This window comes from Manihot esculenta, chromosome 13 (assembly GCF_001659605.2).
Source record: "Manihot esculenta cultivar AM560-2 chromosome 13, M.esculenta_v8, whole genome shotgun sequence".
Taxonomy (NCBI): Eukaryota; Viridiplantae; Streptophyta; class Magnoliopsida; order Malpighiales; family Euphorbiaceae; genus Manihot; species Manihot esculenta.
The window spans coordinates 15,146,007-15,161,055 of NC_035173.2; the positions used below are offsets into that span (position 1 = coordinate 15,146,007).

The 15,049-nt window shown below is 33.4% G+C and overlaps 2 protein-coding genes across 7 annotated transcripts; both read left to right on the top strand.

Annotated features, from left to right (window-relative positions):
- Positions 1-1,278: 1,278 nt before the first annotated feature.
- LOC110629075 (ABC transporter I family member 10) lies at positions 1,279-9,878 on the top strand. Of its 3 annotated transcripts, XR_002490159.2 has the most exons (7): positions 1,293-1,461; positions 1,555-1,724; positions 1,973-2,059; positions 8,402-8,527; positions 8,608-8,730; positions 9,098-9,217; positions 9,533-9,672. XR_002490159.2 is itself a non-coding variant. In XM_021775938.2 (6 exons), exons 1-6 carry the CDS (start codon positions 1,326-1,328, stop codon positions 9,740-9,742), a joined length of 816 nt encoding a protein of 271 aa, XP_021631630.1. In that variant the 5' UTR covers positions 1,279-1,325; the 3' UTR covers positions 9,743-9,878. The 3 variants fall into 3 exon arrangements, 2 of the variants coding, with proteins under 2 accessions (XP_021631630.1, XP_021631629.1); XM_021775938.2 differs by lacking the exon at positions 9,098-9,217 and having other exon boundaries at positions 1,279-1,425; positions 9,533-9,878; XM_021775937.2 differs by lacking the exon at positions 9,098-9,217 and having other exon boundaries at positions 1,297-1,461; positions 9,533-9,878.
- Positions 9,879-12,066: 2,188 nt separating this feature from the next.
- LOC110629470 (NAD(P)H-quinone oxidoreductase subunit O, chloroplastic) lies at positions 12,067-14,736 on the top strand. Of its 4 annotated transcripts, none has more exons than XM_021776455.2 (6): positions 12,068-12,426; positions 12,519-12,574; positions 12,737-12,802; positions 13,140-13,181; positions 13,478-13,537; positions 14,586-14,736. In XM_021776455.2, the coding sequence occupies exons 1-6, from the start codon at positions 12,186-12,188 to the stop codon at positions 14,613-14,615; spliced, it is 495 nt and encodes a 164-aa protein (XP_021632147.1). In that variant the 5' UTR covers positions 12,068-12,185; the 3' UTR covers positions 14,616-14,736. The 4 variants fall into 4 exon arrangements, with proteins under 4 accessions (XP_021632148.1, XP_043805365.1, XP_021632147.1 ...); XM_043949429.1 differs by lacking the exon at positions 14,586-14,736 and adding an exon at positions 13,855-14,508; XM_021776456.2 differs by lacking the exon at positions 13,140-13,181 and having other exon boundaries at positions 12,067-12,426.
- Positions 14,737-15,049: the final 313 nt, after the last annotated feature.

Sequence of the window (15,049 nt, forward strand, 5' to 3'; positions counted from 1 at the left end):
TCACCTTAGCCGGAAATGGGGAGAGAAAACTCACCCATTTCGGACTGGGGACCCCTTTATAGGTGGCTGGCCAGGCCACTTTCGGGGGCCTAATGTGCCTCCGCATGCACCCCATGTTCGGCGGCCGAACATGAGGTTCGGCGGCCGAACCTAGGCTCTTCCTTCATTCTCTTTCTTTCTTTTCTTTAAAACTTTAACTCAATTCCTTTCTTCATAAAAATCATAAAATACATGAAAATATTTTATAAAAACATGATTTTACCCTTCTAGAGGGTTCCGACATTCGAGATTCCACTGAACGGTAGGAATTCCGATACCGGAGTCTAGCCGGGTATTACAATTTTGTGCCCGGACATAAGGCAGGTTGCTAGACCCATGACTGGATTTTAGTCTCGCTAATTAAAACATTTTATGTCAAAACCAAAAGATGAATATTTGCCAGGCCGATGACCAGCTATTAGTCTGGCTAACTAAAGCCGTTTATATGCTCAAGCCACTGGGCGGGTATCCGCTAGACCCATGACCGGGTGTTAGTTCTGCTAATTAAGACATTCTATGCCAAGATTACAAGATGGACATGCCAGACCAATGACCGGTTGTTAGTCCGGTTAATTAAGGTATTTTATGCCAAGACCACGAGTTGGGGAGTGTTAGTATCACTAAGTGCATTTTATATCCATACCACAAGGCGGGAATGTGTCAGACACACCAGGTGTTAATCCCGCTAATTAAGACATTTTATGCTAAGATTATAAGGCGGATATCTGCAAACACATGTTAGCTCACTAAGTCATTTTATGCTAAGATTATAAAGGGTTAATCTCATTAATTAAGTGGTCACAAAGTAGATATTTACTGGGCCATGCAATTTTATACTATGGTCATAAGTAGATATTTACTGGGCCATGCAATTTTATACTACGGCCATAAGTCGGATATTCATCGCATATTAACAATTTATCAAATTAATAAAAAATAGTGACAAATTAATAAAAACAGTAACTTACTGTACAAATATACTTTATTATATTAATTTTATAAATATATATTTATGTTGTATAATAATAATAATAATAATATTATTATTTTTGTACTAATGTAATATTTTTTTATAAATTGATTAAAGTTTGTAAGAATTAAATTATTTTTGCAAAAAATTAATTTTATTTTTTTAAATAAAGTAACCCCTAAAAATTTAAAAAGTTTATTTTTGATTTTTTTAATATTAAAATTACATTTAAAAAAAGGAGAACAAAATGCATTTTTTTTGCCCAAAAATAAAATGCTCTCTCTATGAGAATGACACACCAATTGCTCTAAAGCATATGGGAATGGATCTCTCTAGTGTGTTTGGCATATCTACTCGTATTCCCTCTCTTCATTTTTCTCCTAGCGCTAGGTTCAAAATCCATTCCTCTGTGATAGGCAATTCCTCGAACAGATTTCCGGTTTCTCTTACTCGTGCTGATTCTTTCCTGATTTTGTTTTAATTTTAGTTTAATTCCTTCCCTTATCCTGCTTTCCCTTATCCCCCTTCGGTATCTGTATTCGCAGGATTAACTACTGGGAATATTGCCATTGAAGGTAGCAATCTGAGCTTTTCATTCGCTACAAGGCAAGGGAAATTGGTTCCAATTCTTAAGGACTGCTCCCTACGGGTTCCCTCTGGACAACTTTGGATGCTTCTCGGTCCCAATGGTTGTGGAAAGTCTACCCTTCTGAAGGTAAAAAAAACCTTTTACCATTTCTTGCCTGCATTCTATATAGTATTGGGTTTGGGCTGTATAACGCTTTAATGATGATTGGTAGAGAAAGAAAGAAAATAAATTGATTGAGAAGAATTGCAACTCTTTTAAAGTAACCAATGCCTCTGTTTTGGGTTTGTTGAGTGTTCATGATGATATGTTCAAGTGATATAAATTGTGCATTTGATGTGAATTGCTGATGGGAATCTGTGTTGTGAATTAGAAAGATTTTGGCTGGACTTTTACAGCCAACCAGTGGAGCATTGTATGTGAAAAGGCCTAAAAGCTTTGTTTTCCAAAATCCAGACCATCAGGTAGTTCTTTTTCTTCTTTCTCTTCTTATTTATTTATTTGGCTTGGAAACTGAATTCATGTCAATCTGAGATTAGATGCAATATACATGGGAACTTGAGCCTCAATTTTGAAATAAAAATGAGAAGTTAGAGAATGACATTTATATTTTTGCCTTGTTCTTTTCCCCCTCAAAGCTTATCAAGTCATCTTTGTTTCACACTATCTTGTACCATTGAATGTTAGGGTTTTAGAACCATGAGAATTCCCTTCGGTTACCAAGCTCCCCGCCCCTCACCCTCCTCTCTCCACATTAATTTTATAGGGATAGTATACGATTGCTTAGAAACTTGTATCTAACAATTAAATTACCAGAAAATGAAGTTGTAAAGGAGCTTGAATCACAGACATGCATGAATGCATCATATTAATGAAGGCATATTGTACTGTGGCAACTTGCCAAATAGTACATGGGAGAGATTCGAGAGAGAGAAAGAAGAATAAATAGAGAAGAGAAAGAGAAGAAAAACAAAATTAGAGAGGAATAGAGACTGAGATTGTATTAGTTAAATTCTCGATGCCTCTCTACAAGTGTGAGTCCTCTATATATGCTGTTACTATAACATAATACAACTGGATAACAACTTCCAGCTGTTTTAACTACTTTATGAAAATACACCCAAACTACCCTCAAGCTTCCCTCCAATTCTAATTACCTTTACCCTTACTTACATTATTGTTTCTTTTCTATAATTCGTAACAATACCCTCCCCATGAGAACCTTCTTGTCCCCAAGAAGGTTTAAAATCTGGAATTGAGCTGCAAGGAAGGTCTGGTCTTCCCAAGCAGCATATTCAAGAGGAAAATTGACCCATTTGACTAGGGCTTGAAGCACCCTCTTCCCTTGCCTCAAAATAGTTCTCACATTTAACAACTTTTTAGGACCAACTGCAATTTTTTCATTGGACATCACTGATAGGTCTTACATAGGAGTAGTGGTAGAGGTAGGGGGAAGCTGCAACTTGTATGCTACTAAGCCAACCTTGGCAAGACCTGAAAAGGACCATAATATTGGACTGAAAGCTTAAGTGTTTTCCTTACAACTAGGGAAGTCTGTCTGTAGGGCTTAAGTTTCAAAATATCCAATCCCCGACTTCAAATATGTTGCTTTTTAGTAATTGAGTCATGGTTTCTCTCTTTTGGAGGAAATCAGAAACAGAAGCTACTGGAGTATCCACTGAAGGAATTAATGCTAAAGGTGCTGGAGGGTATCCATATACAATGCTTCGAAAGGGGACATGCCAATTGTACTATTGTGGGAAGTATCATACTACCACTCAGCCAAGGAAAGCCATTTGAGCCATTTTGAGGGTGCAGTAAAAAGTCATGCTTCGTAGGTACCCCTCCAAACATTGATTGAGTCTTTCAGATTGACCATCACTCTCTGGATGGTAGGCTGCACTATAGCAAAGTGTGATGTCCAGCAATTTAAACAGATCCTTCGAGAATAAACTAGTAAATATTTTATCTCTGTTAGAGACTATGAACAATGGAACTCCATGTAACTTGACTGCAAAATCCAAGAAACTCTTAGCAATATCTCTACCAGAAAATGGATGAGCTAAGGGAATGAAGTGAGCATACTTAGAGAATCTACAAATCACCACCAGAATAGTACCTTTGCCTCATGATCTAGGCAATTGCTCAATGAAGTCCATACTGATGTGTTGCCAAGCTTGGAAAGAGACTAATAGGGGCTCTAAAAGACCAGGAGTGGCACAATGCTCAGATTTGCATCTGCTTAACCCTTTCTACTACTGCCTTAAACATATTAGGCTAGTAAAAATGCCTTTTAAGCCTCAGGTATGTGGCTTGAATCCCATAATGGCCATACAAGGCTAGTAGGTGAGATCTTAGGTTCCCTCCACTGGTTACATATAACTTGTCCTTATAATAAAGTATCCCTTTCTTTATAGCATAACCTTTATGAGTTAAGGAATCTGAGACAGCAAATTGGTGGCATACACATCCCCTTCATAGCTAGCAGTAAGGGAATGTGTCCATGTTGGCTGTAGGACTATTGTAGCTTGAACAACAAAGCAGCCTTCAATCATAGGTCTTGTAGATAGAGTATCAGCAGCCTTATTTTCTGCTCCTTTTCTTTATAGAATTTTATAGTCCAACCCTGAAAGCTTAGAAACCCCTTTGGCTGCAAGTTTGTGTGCAACTTCTGTTCTGAGAGGTGTTTAATGCTCTCAGGGTCAGTTTTGATGTAGAATGGACTCTGCTTGAGATAGTGTCTCCATTTTTTAACAACAAATGTAATTGCGAATAGTTCTTTCTCCTACACATGTAGCTGCTCGACTTCTAGGACTAGAAGCTTTAGAAATATAAGCAATAGGATGCCCTTTTTGTTGCAGGACAACACCCATATTGGCAATGTTTGCATTGGTCTCCATTGTAAAAGTTTGAGTGAAATCTGGTAGCGCTGGGACTGGTGTTTTGGTCATAGCTTCTCTCAGGGTCTCAAAGGACCTCTGTGCTTCTTTCCTCGACTAAAAAGCATCTTTTTTTAACAGATTAGTTAAGGACCTGGTGATGATGCCATAGTGATTTACAAATTTTCTATAATACCCAGTCAAGCCCAAAAAATTCCCAAGTCTTTCACTAATTTAGGAACAAACCAGGTAGACATTATTTTTGTCTTAGCAGGATTAACAGCTACTCCTTCAGCACAGATTATATCACTCAGGTAGTAAATTTTTGTCTTCCCAAACAATCACTTTTTCTGATTAGCAAACAATTGCTGTTGTTGTAGCACTTGAAAACAGTAGCCAGGTGCTGTAGATGAAGTTCCCAATCAAAACTATAGACTAGTATATCATAGAAAATACTAGTCCAAATTTTATGAGGTAGGGCTGAAAGATGTGGTTTATGAGGGCTTGAACTATGGCAAGGGCGTTAGTAAGCCCAAAAAGGCATCACCCTGAACTCAAAGTGACCGTGATGGGTTTTAAAAACAGTTTTAGGGATGACTGGAGGGTCCATCCTAATCTGATGGTATCCTACCTTAAGATCTATTTTTGATAAGATTTTAGCCCCATGCAACTCATCTAGTAGATCATCTATAATGGGAGTAGAGATTTTGACTTTAATGATGAGACTATTTAATTTTCTGTAGTCCACAAAATCTCCAAGATCCATCATTTTTCTTGACTAACAGAACAGAACAGAGGAAGAAAAGGGACTGGAGTTGAGCTATATGAGAGAGCTTTCCAACATTTTGGTGACCAATTTCTCAATTTCATTTTTCTAGTAGTGTGGGAATTTATAGGGTTTAATGCTCAAGGGTTGAGTATTAGGTTGTAAGGGAATGGAGTGGTTATAATTATAGTTGCCAAATTGATATTCGAATCGTGAATCGAAATTTCATTTCAAGAATTGAGAATTGAATCGTAAGATTCGCTAAGACTTCCAAAAATCAATTAAAAATGATATATGTTATAAAAAAAAATCATAATGACATATTTTGATAAATATAGAATTATTATTTATTTAATTGGAAATATTCTTCATAATAGGATAATATGTATGCATTATGTCATATAATTTTTTGTTATAAATTACATACTTTGAATTATAGATAATATTTATCATTATACATATACCTGTAAGTTTGATCAAATAATTAAATAGTAAAAAAAGATAGCATATTAGAATATTATAAATATAAACTATTATAACTTAACAACTATAATTAGTTAAGTAAATTATCTGAAAAGAAAAAAGGAAAAAGACAAGAAGGAGAGGGAAAAGAATGGTTAGCGGAAGAAAAATAACTAAAGAATGGTTAGTGGAAGAAAAATAGCTAAGGGAAGTTATATGCACTTTTTTTTATAGCAAAAATGAATAAGATCTTAAATTTTGAAAATATAAGAGAATTTATTGCATCGAGTGAAAAGTTCTTTTATTCACCTTTTTCACTATCAATTTTTTTGATTTAGTCAATTTCATATACCCTACACATTTGAATCGCTAGGATGTAGAATTGAATAAAGAATTGTAAGATTCAGGTACATTTAAGATTCACCTCATAGATCCGAATTGATTTATTGAAAGATACATTCGAATCGTAAGATTTGTATCAAGAATCGTAAGATTTTGACAACAGTGGTTATAATTTCTGAAGGGTGGTAAGGCTGAAAGGGTTTGGAAGATGGCTTGGTATTTGGCTAATAACAGTTGCATGTCTTTCAGATGAGTATCTGAATCAGGGACATATTTTAGTTGGTGTCCCTCCTCCAATGGCATAACAATGCAAAACAGAGGAGACTGACAATCTATCCCTCTTTTCTGCAATAGGTGTTCAGAATCACAGCAACACAACAATTTGATTGTAAAGGATAAGGCTATGTCCTGTAATGTGACCAATCTCCCTTATTAAATATCACTGTGGAATGGATGAAATCCAACAAAACAAAATAGGATCAAATAACTTCATCCAATTCACCCCTAATATGGTGTCAAAGCTCCCCATATCCAATACCTTGAGATCAAATGTGAATTTCAAGTGTTTTATCCACCAAGTTTATCCTAGACACATAAGAGAGCTGGACATTTTCCTACCATCAGCCACTATCACTGCTGTCTCAGGGACCTCTACCAGGGGTAATTTTAACTCAGCTGCAACCCTAGCATCCATAGAACTATGGGTGCTTACATTCTCAACCAAAATGATAAGCTGCCTACTCCTGTATGTATTGTAGCAAAGTTGCCAATAGTACTGGAGAAAGGATTCGAGAAGAGAAGAAGAAGAACTAGGAGAAGAAAGAAGAAGAAATAGATGAGAAAAGAGAAATCTGAATTAGAGAGGAAAAGAGAATAGTATTTCTATAATGATTTTGTTTGGATACCCTCTCTACAATTGAGCTGCACGCTTATACTGTTTTCTAACAGATACAAGCTAGATGACAAACTTCTAGGTATCTAACTACTTTATGAATCTATACCTAATTTACCCTTAGTTCTAATTACATGTTTCCCTCCTTTACATTTCTCTTCTTCTTTCTATTATACGTAACAATACACCCTCTATGAGAACCTTCTTGTCCCCAAGGAGGTGTAAAATCGGGGAATTGAGCTGTGATGAAAGTCTGATCCTCCCAAGTGACATCTTCAATAGGAAGGTTGACCCAGTTAACAAGGCCTTGTAGAACCTGTTGTCAATTCCTCAAAATAGTCCTTGTTTGAAGAATACTTTCAGGGGCTACCACAAAATTATTAGCAGACATGGTAGGTAGATTTGGCATCAGTGTAATATTGTCTCCAATTTTCTTCTTCAATAAGGAGACATGAAAAACAGGATGAATAATACAATTAGGAGGTAGCTGCAATTTATAAGTGTCCTGCCCAATTTTTGCAAAAACTTGAAATGGTCCATAGTATCTGGCTGAAAGTTTCAAAGATTTTCTCATTCTAAGGAGGTATGTCTGTAAGGCTGCAGACTGCAGTTTAAGAAATACCCAATCTCCAACCTCAAATGCTCTCTCAGATCTCTGTTTATCTGCTTGCTGCTTCATTCTCAATTGAGCAGCTTGTAAATTTTCTTTAAGTAATTGACAATACTGTCTCTTATAAAAAAACCCATAAACAGTAGCTATTGATGTCTTAGCAGTGGGCAAAAATGTCAATGGAGTTGGGGAATACCCATAAAGGGCTTCAAAGGGAGACATGCCAATTGCACTGTGGTGATTGGTGTTATACCCCCTTTTTCCTTTATCATTCATAATCCCAGAGAGAAGGTATCACAATTCTTCCGTAATTGAATTTTTAGCTTCGGCAGCATTTTGTTCCATCTCCTGCTGTAACACTTCCAAATTCCTCTTGGACACCTCTTGCATAACTCTCACCTGCTCCAATTCATCAAATCCTCGCAAATTCAGCACTCACAATCACTGATCTTGTCATGATGCAATTCTACTGGAAGATCGACATAGAACTCACTTCACAATTTTGCTCTGATACCGAATATGCTGTAGCAACTTGCCAAACAGTATAAGGGAGAGATGCAAGAGAGAGAAAGAAAAAGAAATAGAGAAGAGAAAGAGAAGAAGAACAAAATTAGAGAGGAATAGAGACTGAAATTGTATTAGTAAATTCTCGATGCCTCCCTACAAATGTGAGTCCTTATATATGCTGTTACTATAACAGAATACAGCTGATAACAAATTCCAGCTGTTTTAACTACTCTATGAAAATATACCCAAACTACCCTCAAGCTTTCCCCTTCCAATTCTAATTACCTTTACTCTTACTTGCATTATTCTTTCTTTTTCTATAATACGTACCACATCTTCTTGTTACAGGTAGTGATGCCTACAGTAGAGGCTGATGTGTCATTTGGCCTTGGTAAGTTCAACCTGACTGAGGGTGAAGTTAGGCAAAGAGTGTCAAAAGCTCTGGATGATGTGGGCATGTCTCCCTACAAGCAAGTAGGATTATATATTATGTAGCTTTTTGAATATTCTAATTGGATGTGTGTTGCATAATTACCTTCTTCTGCACTCATCAGAGGCCGGTTCAAACCCTGAGTGGTGGACAAAAACAAAGGGTTGCCATTGCTGGTGCTCTAGCTGAAGCATGCAAGGTACTTTTGTTGGATGAGCTCACTACATTCTTGGACCAAAATGATCAGGTATAATTTCTTCCAGAAAAAGGAAAAAAGGATCAGACTTTGACATGTTTCAGGAAAATTGAATCCATTGATAATGTGAATTAGGTTCTATTATGTAAGGTATTGGCAATGAGCATTTATATGTGCACCATGTCTACAAATTTTTATGCTAGTTTGCATGTCACTTGGAATTATAATTGACTACTTTACCTTGCTATGTGAGAAATGATGAAAAAACAGAGTCATTATTAGATAAGACAAAAATCAGAGCAGATGATACTTTAGGAACTCTCAAGTCTCAACAACTATGCAATGTTAAATACTATTTTCATTCACATGACAGTTGAAATGTATCTTGTATTTCTTCTGTGGTCACAATCACCACCAGATAACACGTGCAAACAGAATGTTGCCAGTGTGGGAAGAACCTGTAATGGCATAGCGTTAGTTGGCAGCTAGGATGGGTTGATTGATTGTTTTGAGGTAGTGTTCAGTCTTCTTTTGGCAGGTGGGTCGGTTAGGAATATGCATTCTAACATTGCCCTTCTACTCTGTCGTGTTTTCTTCAATATTACTATTTTGGAAGTTTTTGAACTTCAAAGAATGTTGTGCTTTGAATGAGGTCATTATGCTAATGAAATAAAAATGCAACTAAACAAATCCGATATCTCCCTATTTTCCAAATCCAAAAATGAACAGTTCAAAGTTTGGAAAGTTGATATGCTGAAAGATTAAGTGGATGATTTTTTATCCAGTGATAAACATTATTTAATCAATTTGGATAAAGATATTCTAAATAAGATTGTCGGCTATTGATTGCTAGATTGGCGTGATTAAAGCAGTCAAGAACGCCTTAGCTGCATCTAATGAAATTACAGCTTTATGGGTGACCCATCGATTAGAAGAATTGGAATATGCAGATGGTGCTTTTTACATGGAAAATGGAAGAGTCGTGAAGGACGGTGATGGATCCAGCATAATGGATTTCATCAACGCCAGGCAATCCTCTTACATCAACCGAATTAATTCTTGAACATATGTTCTTCTCATAATTCACCTTGTATCCTATTGATAATATTTCATTTTTTCTGGAGGATAATGCAGATAATGACTGTTAGAGATATTGAAATTTATTTTTGAATAACAGCATTAGTTAGGTATACAGTAGAGAATTCTGGTTCAATATTTGGAGAAGATATTGTTGCGAGAGGCGACTACAAACTTAAAAGAATCAGTGTTTTATGAGCCATAAAATTAATATGAAAGGGTATCTTAATAAATGAATGTGTGTTTGGGGATCATTATCAACCCACCTTACCCCCTTTATATTGTCATGCCACCATCCCATCCTAGAAAACTTCCCATTTCGGCTCCATGCCGACCTGAAACAGATGTTCTTCCAACCTTTTACGCCACAGATCAATTGGTTTAGCTTTATGTAAAGTCTCCTTTTATCTGTTCTGCTAAAAGAGGATTATATATAGAAAAAATAAACTATTAAGTCGTGATATAATGAAATTAACGGGTTAGTTTCTATTTTTTATTTTTAAAAAATAAATTAAATAGTTATTGTGATTATGAAAACTTATAAAAAAAATTTTTAATAAGTATTATCATCGTTATCATTAATTTTTTCCTCACTTTTTATTTCATATATTAATGGTAAAAGGACTAAAAATACAGAGTCTAATTAGTGCTATAATCTAAGAATTAAATAGTAATATATATATATATATATATATATTTCCACAAGTTACAATTTATGCTTACGACTTATTACACCGTCTAATTAAATTATATACTACATATTACAATCTTTATAATAAAAGTACCACAATTTTTTTTATAATGTAATTTTATTATAACTTGAAAAGTAATATAAATATATCCGAAAACAGAAAAAAAATGAGTAAAAAGATATATATAAAAGAAAACAAAGTGAAAATTTTATTAATCATAAAATTATTATATATATATATTAAATTAATAAGCTGCGTATATAATGTATATTTATAATGTTATTCGGTTCAAATTGAAAAAATTGATCGAATCGAATTAATTTAAAAATTCTATTCGATTTTTTATTCATTTCAGTTCGATTCAATTTTTAATTTTAAAAATTTCATTTATTTCGGATCAATTCGATTTTGATCAGAAAAAAGAAAAAAATGAATCAAACCGATTAGTGATAATAGTATATTATTTTTAATAATATAAAGATATTAGATCATATTAAGGTTAAAATATTTTAATTAAGTTTTAAAATATTAAAAATAAAATATAAAAAATAAAAAATTTATTAAAAATTCAAACTGAATCAGGTTGATTCGGTTTAATTTGATTTCTGATCAAAATCAATTCGATTTTTATAAATATTAAAATTTTAATTTTTAATTTATTCGGTTCAGTTTGATTTTATTATGTCTATTATCCATTTATAATTATTTAAAAGTAGAAAAAGCAGGGAATAATGAAATTGTAAAAAAACTACAAATTTGTTTATTTAATACTTACAAATCATTTTAGTTTAATTAATTAGAAAAAAATGTAGTCATATAATGTTATTTGAAAATTTTTTAATTTGGTTGGTTAAATAGTTTTTCTATTTAAATCTAAATTAGTTAAAAAATTCTTTAAATACCTCAAATATATTTTATTAAGTTTTAATTTAATTTTAAATAAAAATACAAAAAGATAATTGATTAAAAGTATTTTGTCACTAATTCTATGATTTAATAACTTTTTACTAACAGTTTATAGTTGTTAATATTTGTAAAAAATATTCAAAATAATCTAAAAGTTATCGCAATAAAAAGATTAAATTTCATTGGCTATTAGGACTTAATTTATTTTAAATTTATAATTTAAATTTATTGTAAAGTTTGTAAAAATTTATATTTTTAGTTACTCAAATTCTACAATTATTATAATTTAAACAAAATTCTATAAAAATAATGTAAATAGTATTTAAAAATTCTAAATTATTTATAAAAATTGAGTTTGTGAACAAATTTTTTTAAAAAATTGAAACCTATTTACTTTTAAAAAATCCATTTCCATAAAAATTTAATTATTTAATTTTTAACTTTCATGGCCTCTACTATATATATTAATGAACAAAATGAAATAAAATTTAATTTATAATTTATAAAAACTAATAATTAAATTAGAAAATTTATAATCTATAATTTATTTCTATTAATATATTATTTATAATTTATAATTACACTTTATTGTCATCGGTCCTGCGTGGAATCAAATTCGGAAAAATCAGGATTTACCCTCTAATGTGTATTGGTTGCTAATGCATTTCCCAAAATGCCCTTTTCGCCTTTGATTAAAAATAGTCGCCCTGCCCTGCCCTGCCCTGCCCTGCAGCCAAGCTAATTCACTAGTCACTTATCTATAGCCTCCAGAGTCCTGACTGTCCAAAACCGAAACAGTGACGTCTTCGAGTAGCTCTCTATCTCTCTGGTATGGCTGCTGCTCTGTCTGCCCCTCCATTAAGAAGCTACTTCCGATGCCCATCTCCATATCAACAAGGCTTAAGAAGAACCCATTTTCATTCTTTATCCATTAGAGGCGCACAATCTGCAGAACCAGAGAAAGTAGGAAAGGTTACCCAAACCAAAACTCAAGACTCTTCTGACTCCTCCACTAATGCAAAACCTTCAACCACTGCTCCTAAAAAGCTTCCCAAGAAACCAGTTTATTCAAGTGAGTTCTTAAGCTTAATTAGCTCTATGAAAAATGAAGGATGAGATATGCTTGTTTTCTTAATTTTTTATGGATTGTATTTAATTGGGCAGTGAAGAAAGGTCAGATTGTAAGGGTTGATAAAGAGAAGTATCTCAACAGTGTAAATGTAAGTGTATACGAACTGCCCTTATACTTTCTGGATACAGAAAAGATTCTGCTAGTTTTGCAGATAATTTAATTTATTATCATTGTCTGAGAAATGCAGATTCTGCCCTTATACTTTTTTTGTTTGATTTTTTCTTTGACTGTCTTATCTTTTTTTTTTTAGTATTTATCTGTTGGGCATCCACCTTTTTACAAAGGATTGGACTACATTTACGAAGACCGTGGAGAGGTAGCTTTACTATTTTTTTGCTGGATGTATAATTTGACCCCTCATAATTTCACTAAATTTCATATTATCCTTTTAACTTTATCTTTTATTCTATTTCGCCCTTCAATTTCAAAAGTGCTGAATAATTTGGCTATCTTTCACTATTAAAGTTCAAGGACTAATTATGACGAAAATAAAAAGTTGAGTGAGTAAAATGATTTTTATGTAAAAAAGATAAGAGGCTAAATTATGTATTTGGCTATCTTTCTTTTTCAGAAAAAATAATCATATAAAACATAATGACAGAATCTGGTTGATCCTTTCCCTCTTCATTTTTTCTGACTCTGCTGTCTCTCAGGTCTTGGATTTAAGAATATTTGAGACAGGGGAGCATGCACTTGTAAGTAGTACCACCCTTTTTTCTTCTTTTTTTTTTTTTGCCAAATAAGTAGTACCAATTTTACTTCAGCTCTTTAGACAATTTTGATCAATATTGAAACATGAGATATTGTCTTAATTTGAGAGTAGAACAACATATCCTGATTCCATTTCACCAATGCTGTATCTGAAATATGTTATAGCATATTCAATCTCAAAAAGTTTCCAGAACTGTTGCATAAAATGAATATAGGTGAATTAAGGACAAAATGCCGTTAGATGCAAAATAATCTGAGTGTTTATTTATGTTTCTCGCAGGTTGCATGGGTTGGGGTCCCAACTGCACCAGCTTGGCTTCCAACAGATATGCTTATCAAGGTATAGTTGAAAAAGCTTTAGAGAGGCTGTTCTTTTTTCTGAAATGGATTGTTTAACTTCCATAACGCTCTTCAAGCTAAACTTCTCACCCCCAATACATGTTCTACATGAATCATCTAATCAATCTCCCCTGTTTGAAATTTAAGAATTTTACATAACTTCAATTCAATTCAATTTGTTTTATTGTTTGAAATGAAAGAATTCAATTAGTGTTAATTTAAAAAATCTCATTTAAAAAAAAATTAAAATCATGCATAATTTTATAATATTTTATTAAATTTCTTTTTGCAAAATAAATTATTCCAAACAAAAAACAGTTAGTGACGAATCTGCTGGGCCACTAACACTCAAGCTGAGGTCGAGTTCTGGAAGAAGAGTCGGGCTCAAGACCCATCAGAGTCTACTATCCATCCATCAGAGCCTACTAAATAAGTTAACCCCACAGCACACCATCTAATCCACGGTTGAAGCAGGCCAGGCTGATAGAGGGCTCAGACTCATCACATAGGAAAGTAAGGGAGCAAATTCAGCTATGCTGTAACTCTATTAGCACGAGCACCGGAAGAAAATTAAATGACCTATAGTGGGCAAGCAGGTACGCCCATACGTACGGTGTACGGTTGACAGCGACAGGTGGCACTGTAGCAGGACGGTGGTTATGCGTCACTAGAGAATAAAAAAAAAAAAGAAATAAAAGAGGGGAGCACGATCTACTCAGACTAAGTTTTCTCATATACAGAAACTCTACCTTTTTTTGAATATCAGATCATCAGTTATAATTTTTTCAAACTGTTGCTTAGGTTGCTCAATAACCTACTCCTAACATTGAGTTCAAATGCATAATTTAGAAGTTGGATTTATTTCAGTTTAGTTTAGTTTCTTCACTTAGTAAATGATACTGTTTATCATTCAGAAGCTGTTGGTTATTAGCAGCTTGATCAAAATTTACTTCTTTCAATCTTTAGAAAATTTATTCATTAGCAAATAAATGATTGTTAAGGGATTCTCCTTGGTTACTTTTTAACCAGATTGTTATGCTTTCTTGCAGTCGGAGAAACTCGATTACGAGAGATTGTGATGAAGACCACAAAAGCAGAATCTTCTCTTGTTCACGTGCCTCCTGAAGCTGGTTTAATTTAGCATCATATTGTATCTTTCCAAAACCAGTCAATCAATTAAAATTCAATCATTGGACATCATCATTAATGTTTCTTAGATATCATTATTAGTGCTCATCACCTATATGCCAGGTTAATACACTAGGATGGTTAATGTATAAAATTACTCGTAATTATTTAAAATTTAAATCAATAAAAATGTAGATCGCTTTAATTTAATTTTTAAATAATTAATATTTGACCTTAATTTTTAAATCGACCAAACTGGAGTTTACATATATTTTACTCGTTAAAATTTTAAAATTCATTTATTTAGTGAGTTTGAAAACATCTCATAAATATGCTGATTTAGTTAAAATCAATTTTATGTAGTTTGACTTAGAACTCATTAGAG